The sequence below is a fragment of the Notothenia rossii genome, assembly GCF_949606895.1.
Source record: "Notothenia rossii genome assembly, chromosome: 1".
Lineage (NCBI taxonomy): Eukaryota > Metazoa > Chordata > Actinopteri > Perciformes > Nototheniidae > Notothenia > Notothenia rossii.
In genome coordinates this window covers 62,600,829-62,625,299 of record NC_136912.1, presented here as the reverse complement: position 1 = coordinate 62,625,299, position 24,471 = coordinate 62,600,829, and the positions used below count along the sequence as shown (strand labels likewise).

The 24,471-nt window shown below is 39.9% G+C and overlaps 1 protein-coding gene across 1 annotated transcript in view; it reads right to left on the bottom strand.

Moving 5' to 3' along the window:
- Window positions 1-24,471, bottom strand: part of naaladl2 (N-acetylated alpha-linked acidic dipeptidase like 2) — a 1,042,014-nt gene that overhangs the window by 38,198 nt on the left and 979,345 nt on the right. Inside the window, exons 16-17 of the mRNA XM_079650093.1 lie at window positions 24,335-24,428; window positions 5,497-5,695 (exon numbers count right to left, since the gene is read on the bottom strand). Of these exons, the coding sequence (XP_079506219.1) occupies window positions 5,497-5,695; window positions 24,335-24,428 (293 nt within the window). The remainder of the gene's footprint in view (window positions 1-5,496; window positions 5,696-24,334; window positions 24,429-24,471) is intronic.

Genomic DNA, 24,471 nt, shown 5'->3' with positions numbered 1-24,471 from the left:
GCGCAATCTGGTTGAAAAGTAGACAGCTAAAGAGCTATTGAGGGGGGGGGGGGCGGCATGTACATGCTAAAATCTAACAAAGAAGAGTTACTCTGATGAGATAGAAATATAGTTTCGGAGAAAAAGTTTCCACTATCATTCAAGGTCAGCCGACTACATGCGACAGGCTATGAGTTATTGTGTTTATTCTCTAGCGCGACAGATTCACCAAAAAAGAAATTCCCCAACTAATCTCTCACTTCCTTGTACATGCACAGTGCAGAGCCAATGAATTACTGCTGCCCTGAAAAGCTGCTGCTTGGAAAAACATTTCAGACACTGTTGTGTGTAAATTATTCCCCCCTTTTTTGTCAGAAGGAATAAATATGAGTACACTCTGAAGCTAACATTTTATGTTACATTATGGCTGTTCTGCTCCATATGTAGAACACAAATAAATGGTTCCCCCGAAGCAAGACAGATGGCTGACGGCAGATTCAAATCATGGCTGCATGTGATTTAGGGACTGATGGAAAAATGATTAGGGGCGAGGAGGGTCAGAAAGGGGGAGGGAGGGTAATGTATTTTTCCTTTATGCTGGGTCTAAATTTGTTTTGAGAATTATTGGCATTGTCATGGCCACCATCGTTGATGTAGTTTTATTTTTTATTTCTCTCTGCCAAGTCATAGGAACTAGGGCAGAGAGGATGTTACCTTTTTTATATAAATATCTGTATCCATATTTCAACCTTTTCTTCCTATATCCTGTTATGGAAGTGGGTGGGTGCCTAGATATGATGTTACCATATTCTACATTAAATAGCTTTTTTACTTACATTTGCTCATTTTTAGTTTTGTTTACAGTGATCCATATGAAATTGTGGTTCTTTGAAGATTCATGAAAAACCTTTAAAATATTGAACTAGCTCTTTTGGCCCTTTTGTGATGGTGCCTAACATACAGTAGCTTGTCAGTTTTCCATTTACAGTCAAAGCAACCCTGTACATATAATGATTGATAAAAGAGGACATATCATGCTTGTTTTCAGGTTCATATTAGTATTCTTTGTCTCTACTGTGACATGTCTCCATGCTTTAATGTTCAAAAAGCTCTTTATTGTTCTCATACTGCCTGTGCTGCAGCACCTCTTTTCACCCTCTGTCTGGTTAGCTTATCTGTTGGGATTGGTCCACCTCTTAGGTGCTGTTTACACGAGAACGCAAACGGTTGTATCCGCTACTTTTCTCATTCGTATAGCCCGTTCGTTCACACGAGGCCGTAACGGAAACGCGGAAACGGAGCCCGCAAACGATAACGGGTCCCAAGGTGGATAGATCTGATGCTCTGGGGGGGCCAAACGGCTCCGTGTGTACGCCCTATACGATCATTTCCTGATAACGATGAAGCCATAGCCCCACCTCTCCCCACCTCTGCTGCTCACTGCTGTTATTGCAAAGTATACAGCTCCTCTACCACAACCATCAGCAACAAGTGGACATGGAGAATTACATGAACTACAAGTTGCTAAATCCACCGCAGGGCATAAACAGAAGGGAAACCATGGCAACCATGCTCGGGGGTCTTCGTTGCTTTTGGTGTATTTTGTGGCGGGAGGACAGCGCCACTTACAGGCCCGGCATATGTACTACAGCGTCTCCAGCGCTTCCGAGCGGTCTCTTGTAAACGTAATACTTTTTTGATATAGTGTTCGTTTGCGTTTCGTATGCGTGCAAATGGGGTCTTAGAGATTGTCTCGGCTCTTAGCCTATCACGTACAATGTGTTGGAGCGCTAGCCAAAAGAAGAGCGAGTGTTACATAGTGATGTCATTATTTTCCGGGGGAACTTTGGGATTTTAGCCTTTGCAGACTGACGGGGTTCTATTTGTCCGTTCGAAAACACTGGCCTAGTCGGTTGGTTTAAGCTCCAAAACTTTAATTAGCGCAGCAAAAAAAAATAGCGGACCAGCACAACTTAAAGAAACAAAATCAGGCCGTCCATCACTCACAGAGAGTAAACATGTTCTACTGTTGCCTTCTCTGCAATGATCTCTCGAACACGTCCCAGCTGTTGCCTTCACTGCAACATTCCCCCGAGTGCCCACTTCCATGGCCAAACCCCGTCCCTTTTGAACCCATAGCCCCTCCCACCAGGCTTACCGTCAACAGGTGACACAATTACACTCCAAACCACATTAACACACTCATTCCCCATAATTAACAAACGCAAAATAAATAAGAAATTGTATGGTTCATTTCACGGAAGAGAGCAGGAAATGTTTGGTGTGTGAGTGTGTGTGTGTGTGTGTGTGTGTGTGTGTGTGCGTGTGTGTGTGTGTGTGTCGGCTGTCAGTGGCGGAGTCAGTCACTCTGTGATCCGCTCTGTCACACAGACCATTTACATGCACAAAAACCTATAAAACACACTACAGGAAAGGGAAAAACCCCAAAAGCATAAAAGGGCCCCTTTAAGTTTTGTGGAAAACACACTGTTTTCAACACAACAGAAATGGTGCGCATTCATTGGAGATCCTGTTTCCATTTAAAATAAGGAGTATTGCTGATTGTATTATTAAGATCCTGTTCATAGAACACTAGTCCAAATACGGAATAACAGAACACGTGGAATTCAAGTGAAAATGAAAAGTGAAATTCCTCAGTTCTGTAACTCCTCTACAGTGCCTTTCTTTAACTTTTAATGGGATCAGCACATTTGAATTTCTGGGTTTGGCCTCAGGAGTTGCTGTCGCAAAATGAATACTAGTGCGTTCCAAATATTTCACAAGTGTTGGGATGAGTCATGGCTATCCAGGCTACAGGCCATTGTGTTTAAACAGGTGTAACCTAGCAGCCAGCTGCTTCGGAATATGCCAGGTTTCTGCTATATTTACAGTCATTAGGTTCAATGTATTCCTCATTTTCACTAAAAAAGCATTTGCACTTTAGATAGTCATAGAACAACGGTATAATCAACAGTAATACAAAAAGCTGAAGATGTAACAAACTAATAATAATTATTCTTAAAATCAATGTGGTGTATACGTCTACGACGAACCTTTAACAACGATGGCGGTCTTCAGGTGCTCCTCCAGCACAGTGTGAAGGGAGGAAACTAAATCCACCAATCCCCTGAAAATGCCAGGGTTGACTGAAGAGTCAGTCTTGTCATGCCCACACAAAGCCAACTCAAAAGCCCCACAAAACTTCACTATTATGGATAAAATATGGCTGTTTTTATCCACCTCCTCATTGTGTTTCCTCACCACAATCCTGTGGCCGTCGTCCAGCTGCATAGCAGTTGCTTACTTGGGGCGATAAAATAATCCCCCCTCTGGAAGTAGTTTTGAGGACGCTGATTGGCTACATTTTACGACATGTTCATATCTTGAATCAGCAATTGGCTAACCTGCTACAGAGACCCGCCTCGTGAACTTCAGTCATACAGTGTAGCAACAGAATATATATTTAGCAACATATTTTAAAATCATATTTTACACATATTTCTGGGTGCATTCCATATTTTAAACACATACATATTGACAATTTGTATAATCAATTAGTATCAGTATCAGTTTGTGTGTGTGGTTTAGGGAGGGCGGCGCCCTATCACCCCCTATTGGCTAGCCGCCACTGCCACATTAAGGCCCAACCCCAAACCACTCCCTCGACCCTACCCCTCCGTTACGGAGTGAACTCCGTCTGTAGCCACACTCGCAGCTCAACGAGGCTCCCTCCTGTCAGGTGGAGGGAGTAAATACAGCGGCAAGCTTTGGGACGGCCTCCCCTCTCTCCGGCAGAAACAGGAAATGCCGTAACTGTATGTAACAACGGTTTCAAATCAGCATCTCTTTGACAAAAAATGTAAATTAATAACTCAAATAAAACTCCAAACATATTTCATTGTGTTACTTTTTGGTAAAGCTCTTTTAGTTTTAAACCTGATGTTTATAAGCTTCTTAGTTTTTGCAACAAAATGCACACATTGACCTTTTACTAGACTAAACACAGGTATGATCCTAAGTTAAAACATTATGATGTTATCATGAGGTTGTTAACATCGCAGTTTATCAGTGGATGTTTGCTGGAACTACTTGTAAACAGCGTGTTTCCTGACGGACACACACAGCGTGACTCCTGTCAGGTAGAGACCGGTCTCAAGTCAGCACCGCTGCAGACTCGCTGTTTGAGGGCTTGATAGCCCACTCCCCGTCCACACCGCTCCACACTCGTTGGTTTGGAACAGCCCTCAATATGGCGGACCCTCCGCGTGAACGCGCAAACGGAGGGGTAGGGTGTAGGGGGTTGGTTTGGGAATGGGCCTAAGTCATGTGCATCATTTCACAATAACACATTTCTTTTTGATTTTTTTTTTACATACATTTCACAATTTTATTCTGTCAATGTTAACCAACACCTTTAGCAGACTGCTATACTTCACTAAAAACAAAGTTTCTGTAGCCTATATGGTTTAATTTGCCTTTCCATTGGTAAGTCAGACATATGACATGGACAAACCCTTGCCCTTTACACTGAGGTTTGCTCATATGAGTGCTCAAAGTTGGATTTAGCAAACCCTCTAAACTGCACTATTTCAGTTTGTTTCTGCCTGGTGAATGTCTGCTTTTCAGAACTCAAGTGAAAATGTACCACCACAAACCTGCACTGCAGAGCAGCACCATGGAATAAATAAAAAGACAATGCTTTAGTGTTAAGTCTGACATATTTCTAAAGCAGTCTGAATCTAGACAACAAGACCCCAAGGGCTAACTGGCCAATCGTCATTCAGTATCAAAGTTGACAAATATCACACAAAATATGACCGTATGTGAAAGTGGTAAGTAATCTATGCAATATGCAGGTACATGCCCTGTGCACTCAAAATATTGTTTCATATATCTTTAATTTTAAAGGGCCCCTATGGACTTTTGGACCACCAAGGGTGCTAAAGAGCAACGTGATTAGAAAGAGATGTTGTATGTATAATCCCATCGCATGGCCATGCAGCACATATTCCTGACAACCATTTGTGTCATTCCACTGATTAACATATGGTGGCAGTAACACACTAAGAAAAATACCAAAAATGCAGCTTTCAAAAGGTTTTTCAAGAGATATTTGACCTATTTAACATTACAGTTTTTGTTTTTAAGACAAATCTACAGGGTACCAGTGTCAGGTAATGCTGGATTTTGAGTATGCAAACAAATACAAAAGATCAACTGTTTCAGATTGTTCAAATAACAGAACCAAGTATATAGGGAGGCAGACGATGATTGCCTGCTTGCTGATTTTAAGACCTTTTAATGTCAACTGTGAAGAGAAAATAAGAAAAATAGAATGTTCTCATTTAAAAAAGGATAAAAAAAGGAACTATTGAACTCACAATACCCAAAACATAATGCACACAATGCTAGATTGCACTAAGAATGTCAACTCGGTTCAAATTGTTGAGGTTTTGAGGTTTTATATGTATATATATGGTGTTTACACTCCCGGGTTCCTCTGAGACAGTCTCTTACCTGTACACTCCAGGTGGTGTCTGTGGGAGGATGAAGCTCTTCTCCAGGTCACGGAGTACATCATTCAGCATCCGTACGTGGGAGGGGTCCCGCTCTTTAGGGTCATTTGCCGGCCGCATGGTTTCTGATTGGAAGAAAGCTGCGTGGTCTCTCAGAGAGGAGGCTGTGGACAGCATGGACTGAGTTACCACATTCTTGTCTAGACACATACAAGGAGAAGAGAAGGAAACAGAAAAAATAAATGAACAATCTCACCCTAAGGAATGTAACGTCTGTCAACTTATTCATATAGGCATCGGAAAGACTAACTGCAAATGGAAAAACAGAGAAGTTGCAATCTAACTTTGCCTTCATGTATCTGTAACAGTTTTGGGCAATTTAATTGTTATGCCTTGAAGGGCATTTAAACACCTCACAAAAGCACAAACAAATAAAATGGAGCAATGAAGATATACATATGGTCTGATAAGCCTTTTAAATGTATTATTTTAATTATTATGTAGGAAGTATACAGGATTTATTGTAATTATTAGTCAATTAATGTTACAGCTAATATACATGTGTATGTGGAACACCTTTGCATTATACTGACACCTGCACAGCACAGATGGTATTTGTGTCTTAATGTTCAGTTTAATTAACAACAGTGCTGAAGATACTGTAAGAGGTGCCTTTATTCATCTACTATAGGGGAATTGAAGCAGCTCGACAAGGGACTAAAGTCATCATATAATAAGGAATTTCCATTAAAACCCATACATTCAAAACATAATCTGATGTGTGCCCGGGTGTTAAGAGCATTTCTGGCTATGGACACCTGGTTGCATGTTCTTTCATGCTTTATACAACTTTGGGTGTAAATAGCCACACTGGCTATACCAACCCATGTGCAAATAGCATCATTAGCTACCTACACCAGGGGGCAATTAGCATCTGCATATTTGTTATTGGTCTGCTAACTCAATCCCTGTCTTTATTGATATTGGTCTGCAATGTCATCACTGCCTTTATATTAAGTCCTTTTGCCTTCAAACAAAGCTCCAAATAATCTGAATATAAAATAGCATTCAAGAGGTCTTCCTTGCGTTGTGATCTTGATATTGACCGCAACTTTTTGTCAAGTCGCCATCATAGCTGGAAGGACCTGTGCAGCTAGCATTGGCTAACATTGCAGGACTAGCCAATTCTACGAGGCTGCCCAACAATGGCTAGATGTTAAAAGGAAGAGGTTGAGAAAAGCCAGATTTCAAATGTCTGCATTGCGTCGAACTGGTACGACTATACTATTAGAGATTACACCATTATTTTGTTTCTTAAAATATTTGAACACAGCTAATAAGTCTTTATACTTCTAGGCAAACTAAACAATACTTATTATTTTGAGAAATACAAAGAATTATTAACGGAAAAGACGATTTGCAGAATTGTACAATATTAATATAAAGATAAATAAGAGAATAGAAAAATAACAATTTGTATAGAAGTGTAAGGTTTATGTGCAGAACATGTTTAGTGTCTGAAGATTTGTTTGAGAATAAAGGGCTTCCTTCCTAAAGTTTACTTTACTTTGAGACTATGAATAATTGTGTGAAGTCACAGCAGGTGGTTTCGGATTATACTTACTTTTTACAATCTTAATCAAAAAGAGACTATGAATGTATAACACATCAGCTTAATCTACAGTGGTGTGTGTTTGTGGATGTGTGTGTGTCACAGTAGGCCGGGAACAAAGCGTGACTCATCTGATAGGAAAGGGGGAGACAGTTGGGACAAAAATAGACAAAGAGATCTGTTCTCTCCTACAAATTTAAATGGCTCTGGCTCTTCGCAGCCAGCTGGGACTCATGAAATATTGTTTGATTGTTGTAATCCATCACATTCTATGACACACGGGGCCGTATGTGAGTGTATTTGTATTTGGGTATACAGTTGGGACTTGGCCTCTTGTGATAGCAGCGGCAGAGAGAATAGAGAGGAAGACAAAAGAGCTTTAGGGTGATGCTTTTATCTGATGGGATATTTTTTACTTTTCAGTTCGCCAAAGACTTCAGATGTTTTTATGAATTTTGGCTTTGGGTTTCATGTCGGTTGAATTGATTCTCAATCTGCTGTAATGATGGCTCAAATTTTTGTTGCATTACTTTGTTAAATTGTTAAAATATTTTGAAAAACTCAACGTTTTTATCCATATTTAGACCATAAATAGTAATAAGTAACAGGACTTTGTAAGAGTTGCTCTTCATCATTACAATGAGTAAATTGTTCCTTTCTTGTAAACATTGTTTTTAGATGTAATAAGCAGAATAAAAAGAAAGAATAAGGAAAGTGAATATACAACAGTCTTTCAACTAAAATGTATGATGTATGTTTGACGAGCAAAATGTAGGTCTCTTGATCAGTGTTGGGTGTAACGCGTTACAAAAGTAACGGAGTTACAGTAATATATGACTTTTTGCTGTAACAAAGTAATGTAACGCATTACTAATGAAATTTGGGTAATATAATACCCGTTACAATGCTCAGTAACGAAGTTACAACACATTTAACCCGAAATTAAATGGTGTTTTGTTTTTTAAGAATGTACCTACATCGCGAGACATTCCGACACCAGAGAAAAATTGTGCGGGTAGATTAGTAAACCTGGTGTTTACCCTTCATGCTCATCAAGATCCCTCCTCTTCGCATCAGGTTCCCTGATCAGCCTGTCGGGTGTTCTTTTCCCCATAATGACCGCCTCGCTGCACATTATCCCGCTTATTACACGGCCATATACTAAACAAACGAGCCCATTCCGTGTTCCTGTTTACTTCCTCTCTGCCTTCTTCTGGTGATTTATCTGACGTCCAGCGCTCCGTCTTTTAACCTCTTTTCCTTTCTCTTTCTTGATCCTCCTTAAACCTTCATTATAGTCCTTGACAGTGGTCTGTACTACTGTATTAACAACGTGTCACATGTTAAGAATGTAAGATCAGTTGAGTATTCAACTAAGCCGTGTAATACAAGTGGTTAGTAGCCTTAAGGGCCAACAGTTGTTATGCTATACCACATTGCCCTTCATTGGATGTATAATGAGCTGCACTAAACTACATTTTAGCATTCAAAATACCTAGCCATTCTATGGCGGTTATTTTGGTAACTCAAAAGTAATATAAAAGTAATGTAACTCATTACATTTCAGAGACAGTAATATTGTAATGTAACTTATTACTTAAAAAAGACAGTAATAAGTAATATGTAGGCTACTGTGTTACATTTTGGAAGTAACTTGCCAAACACTGCTCTTGATATACAGTATAGACCGAGAAACACATTATAGTTGTGAGTGTATTATAACACCTTACTTTTTTAAGGTCCATCTAGAAAATCAAGTGCCTGAACTGGCTTCTTAAATTCAACTATGCTGAAGAATGTCCAGGGACAGAACTAAATCAAAAAGTTGTGGCCCTCCAATAATTATGATTGTTTGGACTTGGAAATAGTCCAAAAATAAATCTAATTAAAGCTGCGAGCAGCGATGGGAGGGTCTTCGACACTCAGTGCGGGTCCACTGTTGTCCGCATGTCGACATCACGCATGCGTTTTCCGGACTCGGCCGTTGGCAAACGTGGGAGGTTTCAGGCCGATCGGACAATGTCTATAGGACTTACAGCAGTAACATAAACATTGTGTTTGATGGCGAGTGATCTGTCGCCATGGCAACGGCATTTGATGACACCCCATTATACTCTTAGATGTCTTGAGGACTGCATCGTTACCAAACCTGTGAATTCTTTAGCCGTTCAGAGCATGTTCACTGAAGTTATAACAAACCGTGTTTCATGGCACGCATTGTATTTCCATGGCAACGGCAATTGACGAAATCTACAAATGTCTTCCGGCTGGACTGTTGGCACAGATGTGAAGTTTGAGCACTTTTTGACAATTTTCATAGGAGTTAAAGTGATATCGTGTTTCATGGCGTGTAATGTGGGCGTTTTTCCTTGTCTGATGTCAGGGTCTAAGGACAGAGTGTGGGTATTCTGTACAAACTGTAAAGTCCCCTTAGAAACATTTTAAAATGTGTGATACTGGGCTATATAAATAAACTTTGATTGTAACTTTCTACCTACTTAATTTTGTTTTTACACTAGCTTTAGATCACTATCTCTTTGACTGGGCACATTTCTTTAATGTGCAGCAAGGGCGCCGGAAGCAGGGGGGCCAGGGGGCCATTGGCCCCCCCACTTTTCAGCCCTGCCCCACATTTTCGCAGCAGCAGATGCCGCGGAAAACTGTACAAATCCCGTTTCAATAATTCCCCTCTACTCTAAAGTCGCATCTAAAACGCGATCTGATCTAGCTGTGTACATTTTGTTATTTTTGATTGTTATATTCAGTCTCACTAGCTTCAGGCATGTTTGAAGCTTGTAAAGGGAAGATGACAGCTCTCACTCGCCACTCTGCTGTTCCTCAGCGCCGCTCCCCCTCCCTCCCGCTGAAATTATGAATGTAAGGTGTATAGTAATCATAGATAACAAGGCAGGGTCCGTTACAGTTTGTTTTGATCTGATTTCAAAGAAGCAAAGTCTTGGCTTTCAGTACATTAAACTTGTTTCGGCAAATTCAGATGATAAATAGGCCTACAACTTTGAAGCTTGTAACGGAATAATTACAAGCGGAGAACGGAGTAATTTAACGTCACTGCAGGCATAACAACAGCCGGTGTTTCTCGTGAGTCTTTTCCCCGGGAAACAAACACAATACACACAAACGCAAAAATACACAAACACACACGTATATACACGCGGCGCGGAACACTGTACAAATCCCGTTTCAATAATTCCCCTCTACTCTAAAGTCGCATCTAAAACGCGATCTGATCTAGCTGTGTATATTTTGTTATTTTGTATTGTTATATATATTCAATCTCATTAGCTACACGCATTTTTTAAGCTTGTAAAGGGAAGACCACAGCTCGCCTCTCACTGGCCACTCTGCTCTTCCACAGCGCTGCTCCCCCTCCCTCCCGCTGAAATTATGAATGTAAGGCATAGTAATAATAGATAACACGGCAGGGTCCGTTACAGTTCGTTTTCATCTGATTTCAAATAAACAAAGTCTTGGCTTTCAGAATATTAAACTTGTTTGGGCAAATGCAGATGATAAATACAGGTTTGAAGTTTGTAATGGCATAATTACAAGCGGAGAACTGAGTAATTTAATGTCACAACAGGCATAACAACAGCCGGTGTTTCCCGTGAGTGCAGTAATCCAAACGAAAATATCTTCCCTCCGTAGTATTTTTGATCATTTGCTCCGCTAATAATCAATCAGATCGATGGATTCCAGGGAAGAGAAACACTTTAAAGGCCTTTTTCTCAAAACGATGACTCTGTAACAGTCATTATATAATGTGACATATTTTGCTTAATATTTGGAGTACAAAAACAATCCTGATCTCATTAGAAAGCTAGGAATCAAAATGTGTCTTCGGGTCAATGCGAACGATTTCGATGGAGCAGGTCACTTTGCATTAGGTAAAATAAAGCAGGCAGACATAACAGGAAGAATATGTACATTTTAACCCAATCAAATAGGACATTGTCACACCATTCAAATGTATCCATGTAAATTACAACCAATAAAAAAGCTTAGATTTGTTTATTTGTTACGTTGTTTACTTTATTTGTTACGTTGTTCTGCTGTGTGTGTCAGCCGTTAACCCAGAGATATAAAGAATATATACACTTGCAAACATGTCAGAAGAACCAGCGCAGAAGAAAACTAAATACGGTCAATCTAAACTTAAATTTAACAACTGGAAGGTCACATCCCTGACTACCACATCTCCGGAGGCTGGACCTTCTTCAAACAGCGAAGCCAGATGAACCCAAAAGCAGCAGCTCTAGTCTGCGGCCGCAGAAACTGTCAAAACCGCCGCCGACCCCACCGCCGCCGTTGTTGAACCGAAACAGGCTGGTTCCAACTGCATGCAGGTTTGCTGTCGGGACATTGAGGCGGGTAAAGCTGTACAGCTAACTATCAGAAAGAAGGAGACCGCTAGTAGATTATTTGGGCAAAGATAAGCTACTTCAACGCAGAATGGTACAAAAACAGAGAGTGGTTAATTATTTGCAAAACCACTAAACGATAGTGATAAATTGCGATGTTAACAACCTCATGATAACCTCATTTTTTTTTTTAACTTAGGATCATACCTCTGTTTAGTCTAGAAAAAGGTGAATGTGTGCATTTTATTATAAAATTGTGTATATTTACAGACTGTTGCAAACACTAAGAAGCTTATAAACATCAGGTTTAAAACTAAGAGCTTTACAAAAAAGTAACACAATTAAAGATGTTTGGAGTTTTATTTGAGTTATTCATTTACATTTTTTGTCAAAGAGATGCTGATTTGAAACCGTTACGGCATTTCCTGTTTCTGCCGGAGAGAGGGGAGTTTGTCCCAAAGCTTGCCGCTGTATTTACTCCCTCCATCTGACAGGAGGGAGCCTCATGTGTCACTCCACGGAGTTCACTCCGTCACGGAGGGGGAGTGTCTAGGGCGTAGTTTGGGATTGGGCCATACACACGCACTTTTTTTGGCCCCCCCAATTCTAAAATGAATCCGGCGCGCCTGATGTGCAGCATATGTTTAACATACTAAAGTAACTTTTATAGGGCACAAAAAGACCAAGCCAGAGATGCTGCTGCTCAAGCTGTTTTTCTGCATGCTAATGTATATGGTTATGTCCTTGGCCATCACTGATTGGTCATTAATAACCCAACAACCTTTTTTATTTAACACTACTTCACTGATTACAAACAGGCACCTGACTGTTCTACTGCTTTGTGTTCCTACAAGTACGGTTATTGATGAAATATATCTATAGGAAATTCAAATTTCCAGAAGAAACGTGCCTCTTTCTACTAACTCATATAGCTGAATACATTGTTTCTAATGCACATAGGGAATCCATTATAGATGACATGATGTCAGCAAACAACCCTCCTGTTCTTCTGAATGCTATATATGTTAACAAAATATACTACTCATTACAAACGAGGCACAGCGCTCTAGGTTGCCATGTCCTTAATGCGTATATGGGTTGATCATGTTAAGCATGTGCTCATATTCTACATTTAATGAAGCAAATGCATACATAAATGCAATTCTCTATCGATGTTATATGCATGAATGCAAATTCCAAATGCCTTCCATGCTAAGTAAACATGCAGACTCTTTAAAATTACAGCTGCTTCCTTGTAATTATGATTACTAGCTGACACTTTATAAAGGAACACATTCTGCTTTTATAGGAGTATCACTTAATGTTTATACTCACATGCCATTTGTACCCTGAAAGTGTTATTGGTTGTTTTTAAGCACAGTCCTTTTCCCATGCCAAAACAGGTTCTAAACCTCAGCTGAAGCTAATTGGAGGATGCAGTCGTGTGCTTCTTCTTTACATCAATCACATGATTTAAGATTCAATATAAATGTCTACCTTTTTCCTACTAAGGGGTTGAGTTTGAGTGGTGCTGAGGCTTTTGGTTGCATGCTTGCTGATTCTTGTGAGTTCTTTCTTGCTTTTTAAAATATCTGGGAGGGAGTTGCACCAGGATCTTATGTGAAATGTGATGACTGCTTCCAGTGCTGTAAAGAGTTTCTGTCTTACATTAAATGTTTTTAGCCTCCTCAGTCAAAAAACAAGCAGCAAGCTCTGTGTCGTACCGCAAGTTTTAAATGTTCTTCAGTACAGCATGATAATCATTTTGTAAAAAAGAATAAAGGTGTGTATGCTATAGTGTTTTTGTACCTTGTAATTGAAAGGTTGATTCATTTATTGAACGTTTTCAAGATACTAAAAAACATTTATTTCAAGCACCTTCATGAGCATTTCCTTTTACTGTGTCATATTTTTTTGCTTTTTAAATCTCTGTGAGGACATTTGACCTAGATGCAATTCTAAATGTGAGGACTGATTCTGCCTCCCTGTTTTATAATTCATATTTTAATATTTTTGGTCACCTCCATTAGTTGCAAGCAAGGAAATCATATTTATCAAGTCTATGGGAAAAGGACCCTACTTCTCACTTGATTTATCATGCCAATAACATTTTTAAACAAGTTTGTATCTGAATCGCTACTTCACTCTATTTAAGTTTTCTTGAATACAGCATGATTTTCATTTAGTAAATGATGGCCCCATTTAAAGTGAAATAAAGGATAAAGATTTGTATGCTTTAGGCTTTGTGTATCTTGTGATTGATAGGTTGCTGCTGTGTGATGCAGTTTGTCATACGCTGTACACACGGTAAAGCCCTACCAGACTAATGTGTAATTTGTTGTATATGGCTATATAAATAAAGTTTGACTGATTGATTGATTAAAACACAAAGGGGTAATATCACTTTGAATCAGCTATAGCTGGAGTTTGTACTGCTGACCAGCTACGGTTCCTAACTAATCTAAGTTACTAACTCTAGCTCAGAAACCAGATCAAAGTATGCAGAGGTTTATTACTACTGTCGTTTGTTTCCCAGATGGCTAGTGTAAAGCATTTAGCCATTTAGCCCTGCAAGTAGTGTCAAAAAGCTTTTTCACCCACTATATTTGCAAAATGCATTCTGCTGTGCTTCTTTCTGATGTGACTCAGCCTTTAGTCACAGCTTTCTACCAAAATCATGAAAAGGCCAAATGTGATCTTTGAAATAATGCTGGTCATCCCTCCTGTGGAGTTCAGAGACTTGGAGAATATATTACAAACACATATTAAAGCTGCTCTGGCTGCTTGTAGAGGCCAGACAACTCACCCCGATTCCCTTTCATTTGTCACTTTAATCACGCTTTTCGTCAAAATGCTGGGCTTCATTACTGTGTGTGGTCGCCTTGTCAACTATCTCTACCTTCAATCTCATTATACAGCAAAAGGTCTTGCCAATGAGATATACCTAATACAAATTGTACATCATACAATAGGCTTTAAGTTAAATCCAAGAGTAAGTATAATTCATGCATATGGGCACACATTACTTTGATTTCCTCAGTGTATTCTAGAAAAACCAGCACTGACAAGAGCCTGTTACCTTTCTTTGGTACTGCAGTCAAAGGCAGCCATGCTACTGAGCACCATCACTACAGTAAATTAATGGAGATTCATGTCAGATTAGAGTAGACCAAAGGCAGTTTAATATGAAAAAGAGAAAATAAAGGAGAATAGTGATTTAAAAAAGTTGAACAAAAGGTTTTTGGGGGGTTGCAATTAGCTCTGGATGTTTGATCTGAGTACCCTCCATGACTGCCAGTCATGAATACTGCAGAGCTTCACACAGGCTGTGAAAAATCCATTAAATATCACTGGGCCTCTGCCGCAGGGGGGCTGCTAAAACACCCAGAGACCACACACACACACACACACACACACACACACACACACACACACACACACACACACACACACACACACACACACACACACACACACACACACACACACACACAGTCTGTGGAGTGTCTTAGTTTTTACTTCAAGTAAAATACTGAAGACAAGAGAATGTAGCCATAACAGATTAAATTATAGATTTGGTTTTTGAGGTCAAATCTGGACCTTGTTCTAGATTTAAACGAGCTCTGACAGCTCTCTTTAAACACACACACACGCACGCACGCAGGCAGGCAGGCAGGCAGGCAGGCAGGCAGGCAGGCAGGCAGGCAGGCAGGCAGGCAGGCAGGCAGGCAGGCGCACACACACACACACACACACACACACACACACACACACACACACACACACACACACACACACACACACACACACACACACACACACAAAGACATGTTATTTCACTCACACAGCCATACACACAAAGACATGTTATTTCACTCACACAGCCATATCCTCAAACGATGGTTACATATTGTAACCCTAGTTCTACAACCAAAGACAAAAAACCCTACTGGTCTCTTTGGGTAATACTATTCACCATTCACATGCTTTCACCCAAGCATTTGCATAACATAACGCAGCTGGCCAATCAGGCAGAGTGTCACCAACTTCTTGCATCGGCCACACATTATAGAAGACAGTGAGGCATCTACTGTCATTTAACACTAGAACTGCCAATCGGGTCAATTTGACCCAGAGCTGTTTTTTATTGTATGTAACTTTTTTTCAGTAAAATATTAAAGTCTCCCAGTCCGCGACTTTTCCTGAAATTGTGTTATGTAGCACCCTATGTTGTTAAAAATGGTCAATATGAAGTCAGATTGAAGAAATCGCCAAAAGAATGCCATTTATACCTATTTCCGCCAAGCGGGTCATATTGACCCCACCCCTTTTCTTGCTATTGATTTCGTGTGTAAACAAACATGACGTGTTGCTATAGCAACGCCTTTTGTCTACTGCGGTTCCTTATAGATTGAGAGAGAGATAGATACTGTATATTGATAACGACCGTCTGTAGTGAAGGAGTGCGCTCCCGCTCACGGGAGACTGCTCGCGCTGCACTCCGCAGCAAACTGCTGTTTGCTTTTCACCCAACAACGACAACCGCCTCACGAAACGCTATGTTGTAGCGTTAATAAACGAAACGATTGAACAAAATTGCTTGTCAAAATACCAATACCACAGGACCATTTTTCTTTTTAAAGCAATACTTTTACCTTGAAAATCAATGCATTCTAATGTCGGGTCAATTTGACCCCGGTGGAGGTTTTAGGTATAACAAATATCTGGCGGTTCTCGTGTTAACACCGCCTTCAGAACAGTACACTGTGGAATCTTCTAAGATTCTTCACACATACATAAAAACATATAGGAGGGAGACCTAAACACTTTGAGTAAATGTTTTATTTAGTTTAACTTTACCCTGTTTCTGACAGTTAGTTTTTGTAATGACAACCTCTGGTGAACAAAGAAACAGATTTGTTGTATTTAGTTGGACAGTATATAGTCGAGAGTCCTGTTCCCTCCCCCAGGTAGCGTCTGTTCCATTAGCTTTGTTAACGGAATAAGGTTTCCCACAAAGTACTGTTTTAACAGACTTCCCACAAAGCAGAAACATAGTGGTGTTTTATTTTGTCCTTATTTTCAGCTATATGTAAATCTTGTTGTGTAAGCACCTTGTCTTCCAAAATAAAAAAAGAACTCCTTTTTTTAAGTATTCAATGACTACAGTTTCCATGAGTCATAACAACATGCGGATGTGAGATTCTTAAGAACAAAAATAGCTGCCGTGACTATGGAGATACCAGTCGGGGAGAAAATTCATTAAAAACACGTTGCATGGCAAATAAAACGGCACCGAATTTACTTGCATCAATCTCGAAACTGCTCGCCTCAAACCAACTGTAACTCATGTGGTCTTGTCTACAGCTGTGCTGCAGCACAGATGAAGCACTTCCAAACAACCAAATAGTATACAACGGTCCCTGTTGAATCAATATCCTCTATAATCAGATATCTGCATATGAACGCATCTGAATATGTAGGCAACAGGACAAGATTTTGGTATCTGAATCATTCTGGTTCAGTATGTCAACAAATAGTTGTGACTAATTATTATTGATCGGGTTTAGTTGGAAGCAGGTCAAAAATATGTGTAGAGAGCATAAGAGGTGGAATACATTGGTCACAATGCCGTTTGGAGCCTATAAACTGAAGACAATAGCTTTTTTTATCTTTAAGATATTAGTTGTTATATGGCTGCATGCATATCGTGTCTCAACTCTCATTGTCAAGTCTCAGGCTGCTAAATGGGCAATACACTTGGACAGCTTCATTGAAGATTCATCTTGGCCTTTATCATAAAACTCACTGGTTTAATCCAAATCCCAGAAATACTGGCCCTAAACTGTTATCACACCAAAATGAGATGTCTTTCAAGATTGAATAATCACTACAAAATATAGTTACTGTCGTCAAAGATGTGAGCCTATGTACCTACTAGATAAATAAACAACTTGAAAAAAAAAGAATATATATGTTAGTGATTTAAAAGTGAGCGGACTGCTTCCGGTAAGATAAACACTGCCAGAGCCCATTCCATGATCCCGTCAGTGGTTACTTCCTGCCTGTTTTTCTTCCAATCTATTTCCTTCTCTTGTACTCTTATTCTTTTCTTTTCTGGGGACAGTTAAGCCGTCATGGAACTAAAGTTCTGTGCTGTCTACACATCTAAACATTTATTATCAAAAAGTATTCCATGGTGTTTTCTGATGGAGAAAACTAATGTTTGTTGTTTGTCACTGTTGACGTTGAATTGACCGGACTTCTTTCCGCTCTTTGAATGACTGAACATAGTTCCTTAATCCTCTGAAGCAACAGTCTGTTCTCCTGAGCAGGGGTCTGTTGGTGATAATGAACAATCAGAAACGAGTAATCAACTAAGCTAATCATTAGCATTACACTATGTTTGGATGAATCCTGCAACAGTGTGGCTGTGTGTTCTCTACAAATAAGAATACTGAATTAAAATGTACCCCTCTTTTCCATTGCAAGGCGGACTGAGGCTTATGGGTATCATCACATATCAAACAGAGAGAAGTGGAAATAATTCAAAGTGATGACTAAAGCAACATTGAAGGCATCATTCAAATGTAATGTAACTGAAATGCAATTTGAAGTGGTGGCTTTTGGAATCAGTGGCTCATCCTACTTGTTCTTTCTTTTTCTTTTGTTCAACTACTTCGGTTAAAATGATAGGCTGTTCAAATCTTACTATCTACATGCCAGCTTTTACCATGCAACCACTGCCATTAACCAACCCACTGCATCCAAACAGAACAGAAATTATGTATCATGCCTCAATATTGTTTACCACGCACACACACACACACACACACACACACACACACACACACACACACACACACACACACACACACACACACACACACACACACACACACACACACACACACACACTCAGAAAATATTTATTTCAATGTCCTATTCCTCCTCCTCTTCTTTCGGTCCATCTGGTGCCTCTCTGTATTTTTAACCAGCGAAGATAAAAGCCCTCTCCCACCTGTTATCTTGTTGAACAGTAGATGCTCGGTACGAAGCATTGAGAGGATCCACACGTTTCCCAAAGTCAGATTTATAACTTTTAGACATTTATATAGCCACCTGGAATTACATTTAATACAAATTTGATAACCACAATAAAGAGCCCCAAATCTGTCACAAACAGCCTCTTTTTGATGACACACAGCTGAAGAAAATAGTAAAACTAAATGTAAGCATAAGGACAATAACATTTGGAGATGTAGCGTGGGGATTTGATGTCCAATTGTGTATTGTAAAGCTGATGCAACTAAAATAAAACCTGTTTGACAGATACTTTATTTCTTAACACCACAGAGAGAAAACCATAACATAACATGAACACTGAGTAAAGTCGCTTGTATGAGTTTCATTTGATTTATTTCATTTTTGAGATCACTTAGAAAAGAGAGGGATAGCTTCAAAGCCACATTGTTACCTGCCGTTACACTCCACTGACCTTGGAAAGAGCAGCTGACAGAAACAAATTCCACCAAAAGGTAATTTTCCTGAGCAGTACTTTTGATTTAATCTGGGGTCACCATTAGGTTAATTAGGCTTCTTGACCTGGATCACGATCTTCAGAAATAGTTTTGAAATCTGGTATATTTGCTCCTTGTTGGTGGAAAAACACGACATAAATAATTTATATTATATATACATCAATAGATTATCATTATTACGTAGCCATTCCATGTTCGCCCATTTTTGTGGAACCTACTCTCCCTGTTGTTCTCCTGGGGTTAGGATTAGGGTTTTACCATTTGAAAATATATCAACCAAATGTATAAAAAAATAGGCTATTGTCACTGAGTTAGTGATTGTGAGTTGTACAATTTATTCAACATAGCCAAGTTGTCAGTTGTATCTAAATAGAGAGTCAGCAATACAAGCCTACCGATGGATGGACAGACGGGCAGACGAAAGGAAGGCTGGATGGACAGAAAGACAAACCAAAAGACTGACGGAAAGACAGACAGACAAGAAGAAAAGATAGAAAGACAGACAAGGAGGAAGGAAAGAGGAACTGGCCAGCCAGGACAGAGAGACAACACTGACTGACATGAAGAGACATGGCTTTCTAACAATGCTCCTATGAAGGAGCCACGAGCATGACTTTGGACTCTTGTTCTTTCTTCCTGATGTACCAAAATATTTTTGTCTAACCTCAAGTCCCCATCCAAATGATCTTAATTAAAGACTAGTTATTGGATAATCAGCGATACAAGAGAAGCATTAAGCAAATCTGTGTTATGGTTTGGCTCAATACAGGGCCGCCCCTCTCTACATGCAGATCACGCAGAGTGCGTGGGGCCTCATCGTATGCGCAAATTTGGCGCACTTATTCATCCTAGGCGGAATGGTGGCGCAATTCACATTATGCGCAAATGCAGTGCAATTATGTGCTCCACCATGTCCTGCAGTGTCCCCGCTGCTCCACTAGCTCCCCCCCCCCGTCAACGCTCAAGAGACATGAGTGATGACTAGGGTACAGACCCGGGGGGCCTCATGACTCACCTTTGCGTAGGGCAACAAGTTGGCCAGGGGCAGCGCTGGCTCAATATGTTCTGCTTTTTGATGTGAAAATGAGGCCTCTATGAAGAGATGCTCTGACCTTCAACTCACCAAATTGTATGTGCAAAGTTACCAATAATGTGTAACTGTTACGCCAATAAAGTGCCTTTAATTTGATTTGACAGAGTGGAGAGAGTGTCGGCCAGGCAATGGGGGTACAATGAGGGTTCCAACGTGATGCAAAAACAGACAGAGGCTACAGGCAGGTGTATTAATCCGTCATCTCTCCCTCTCAGGTCATAATCTGTCCATTAGTCTCAGACGGGGAAGCATAACCACTCAATCTTTGCCTTAATGGGACGCTGCTTACTTGCTTAGTCAGAGCCAGTGAACCTGTGCCACTGATCAATTGCCTCATTGGTACAATGAATGAGACTGGAAGATGGAGCCACAGTATATGTGTCTCTTTCAATCTCTGATCTTACAGTGTAAATGATTGATAGACATTGGACAATAGATTCATTTAATCTCCAGCATGAATAATCAATTATGTACAGTGTGTGGTTTGTTATTGCCAATCCTCAATAGTGGGGCACAAAGCACCTCATACCCTGGACTGATTATTTATTCATAAATCTCACCCTGACAACTACTCCAGTACTTTTGGGTTGTTCTTGGTGTAAAACAAAAGTAACATTTAGTTTATTCGTCATTTGCAAGTGAAGACAGCAGGCAGGCTAAATGTATCAACGCCTTTGTTGTGCATTCTCTTTTAAAGGTCAGCTTAATATTCAAGTACAGACTCTTTGCACGCTCTGAGACTGTGACTGAATAAGCTGATTGTGGTTCTGAAGGCCTGAGAGCTTGTAGCATGCTGAATATTTGGCAATGTAAATGTATATGGGGTTCAATTCAGACCTTGAGTAAAGTGCTGCGTTCTTCTTACTTTGCAAGTTGCACTCTTTGGATGATAAATAATATGTAAATCACTTTACAGTATGTAGCCCACAGAGGACTTTCCTGGATTGTTTTACTATTTCAGTCTTAAGACTTTATATGAGATGTTATACGACTTCCCCTTTACCTATACATGATAGATGTAAATATAGATGTATTGCTGCTGCCCCCGTCCACAGCAGTAGATATCTTCGCTGGAACTCCTGTCTGCCTACTGCAATCTACTGTAGGTAATACTTGTTGAGGAATATTGTTGCTTAGGTGTTGGCCTTTGACCTAGATCATCATTCTTTACTCTCTGTTTCTGGTTTCTCATGGCTCAGGCATGTAGCCTTGGAGATTTGCTGTTATCTCTCTCACATAGAGGCAGCTCTGTCTCTTTCTATTGCCAGTTTATGCACAAGCTTACACAAGATAGTTTATGTCCAGGGACAGCTGGAAGTCCTGCATATAAAATGTGCAAATCTCTCTGACAGACAACCTAAATAGATAGATAGACAGTATGGGAGGGAGGAAACCCTCTTTAATGGTCACACATGCAGAGCACACAGCACACACAGTGAAATGTGTCTGCTTTTAACCCATCCTAGTACCAGGAGTCTAGTACTAGGAGCAGTGGGCAGCTATTGTACAGCACCCAGGGAGCAATGGTAGTGGGGGGGTTGTCTGGTGCCTTGCTCAAGGGCACCACGGCAGGGCAGGAGGTGAACTGGGACTTCTCCAAGTAGCAGTCCACACTCCATATTTAGGTCTGGTCGGGGACTTGAACCGGCGACCCTACAGCTCCCAGTCCAAGCCCCTACTGACTGAGCCACTGCCGGACTGTTGCCCTGTTTGTTTAGTCTTAATATGAAGAAGGTTGATTTCTTCTTTCTCAACTATTTAGAATCTCTGACCAGGGGAAATATTCTTCAAAATTGGTTTGGGCAACCGCTGTGTAACCTCGTGGCTGCATCACATGTCTTGTCAATTCTCCGGCCGTAAATTTGAATAAAACATCAGCTGTTTGCCATCAAATGTTACAATACTGTTGACAAGTATCTCTTACAAACCTGATCTAAACTGCAGATTTAAATTAGCGTACAGGGAAGCTCCTAAATGTATGTGGTGGTGCATGAAAATCCCCTCAATAATGTTGATGAATTTCCAACTAATAAATAAACAGCATGTCGGAATTATTCATTAAGGAATAATTAAGGCTGGAAACATTTTGATTTGTACTTACTATAGCATCAATGAGTTTTAGCCCTTCCAGGTTTCCGTGTCTCAAAGTCAATGGTTTTATGAATTCTTTTTTTGGTTACATAACCCCAACTGATGACACAATGTCCTACGGCATAACATGTGTCAGTAAATTCCCCACTAGACAATGTCTGAAGTTTTAACATATGTTTAAAACGGCGGTTGCAGATAAGTGGCTATATGAGACTACTAAGTGTCATCACGCCAAACATTAGCTGCGTTTAGCTCAGTGGAGGTGAAGTCATGTGACTGTCATGTAGTTTGTTTATAGCATTTTGTTAGCTTTTTACTTCTGGCAATTGCATTTATGCTTCAGCTATTATAAAAGTTTTTTTTTTCATAGAGATTGTCCTGCTGAACAAACCACGTAAGTATCATGAATATGTGTTTGCCACAGATCCTATTTTCTGCAATATATCGACATCCAATGAAAAGCGAGGGAGCCCATTTCAATACTAACTGACAACAAAGATGCACCCACTGCATCTCTCTATAGCAAATTTGGAGAAACACAGCTATGAGAGAAATTGAGAGCCAACATAAAATAGAGGACAGTTTATTGCTGTATTAAAAGGACTAGTCGTTAAAATGGTAAATGACAATGGTGTTGTGTGTTATAAAAGGTTTTAATGTATCTTTTGGAAAGACTAGCATTTATAAATGACTCTTAAACAGATTTAATTATTTTGGCTATTTTCAATTAATTCAATTGAATGTAAGTGTAAATGTAATCTGTTGGTAATCGTCTTTTGGTTTCACATGGAATATATGAATAGATCGACACTCTTCTTGATAAGCCTGGCATTTCTTGTAAGTCTAGCATGTAGTGTCACTTGTAAACTCTCTGGGAATGGCCCTCCAGTATCTACACACATAAGTTAATATATTTCCAGACTTTATTGATTGAATGAGCCATTGGATAAAAGACTGGCCACTGTCAATAAAATGCGGGACATCGATTCAATTTGTGGGAAACGGGACAAATGACATAAATGCTGTGTTGTCCCGCAAAAACGGTCAACTGTTAACACTAGGCTGATATCAATGCCAATGTGTTTCGAGATCTAAGGATTGACTTTGGTAAGCTGAACATTCTTATAACTGTTGGAACTGATGGCCTGAGCTATGAGAATAAAACCCAAGTTATAATAAACTGTAATCAAACAGCTAAATAGAGCAAGTGGCTTCATCGAGTCGATTCCCACCAGCTGAGATAACGGCGGCCTCACTCCCCTGCCTCATGGACATTTACAGCCTGCACAGTCACCAGCATTGCATATGACCCCTCCCACCTTAACCCCTCACATGGCCTCTTCAGTTTCCTGCCATCTGGGAAAAGATCCCGGAGCCCGCTCCACCAGGCTGAGTAACAGCTTCATACAGCAGACTGTCAGGAAGCTGAACCTTCTCCCCTCCGCCTCAAACAGTCTGCTGTAACCTACTCAGCACACAACACCAGCAACAACAACTCTTTATAAAGAATATAAACACGCCCACCTACAGTACACTCAACACCAGCCATTTCAGCTAAAACAACTTTAAAAGCTTTTGCTTATCACTTGTGTTTATTATATCGTTTATCACTTATACAAACTCACATTTTTCAATCACTATTTGCAATTTCTTTATTCAATTTGACCATTGAAGTATCTAACAAATAATATTAATGAATATCAATATTATACAAATATACATTTTATTTTAGTTTTTTTTATGCTTTATGTATCTTTTTTTATGATTTTTTATCTTTGACAATTCTTTGCCCTTGCAGAATTATACAAATGGTCTGGCTTCAGTATGTGATACAACATGTATGTCCGATATACTATGTCCCATTTAAAGGGATGAACAGAAATGTGCCTCCAAGCTAGATTTGTTCATTCCCCTTGGCCATTTTAAACCATTATTATCTGATTTGCTCAATGACTCTTGTTTTTTTCTTCTTTCTAGCTCTTCATCGATTGTGGCTGTATGGCCTTGTTCTGTGGTCTTTTTTTCAAAACACGATCTTAAAACCATCTGCTAAATTATAAAATGTATAACTTTACAGATTTTCATCACCACTATAACAAACATTGTATCACCGTCCATGTTACCTTTGAGTTTGTTTTGAACATCCAGGGCAATGTCCAGAGGGTAGAAGGGCAGCACAGGATCATTGACCAGGCGGAGAATAGCTTCTGCTGTCATCTGCAGACAAAACAAAGACAAAAGACGTTTAAATTAAGTTAGT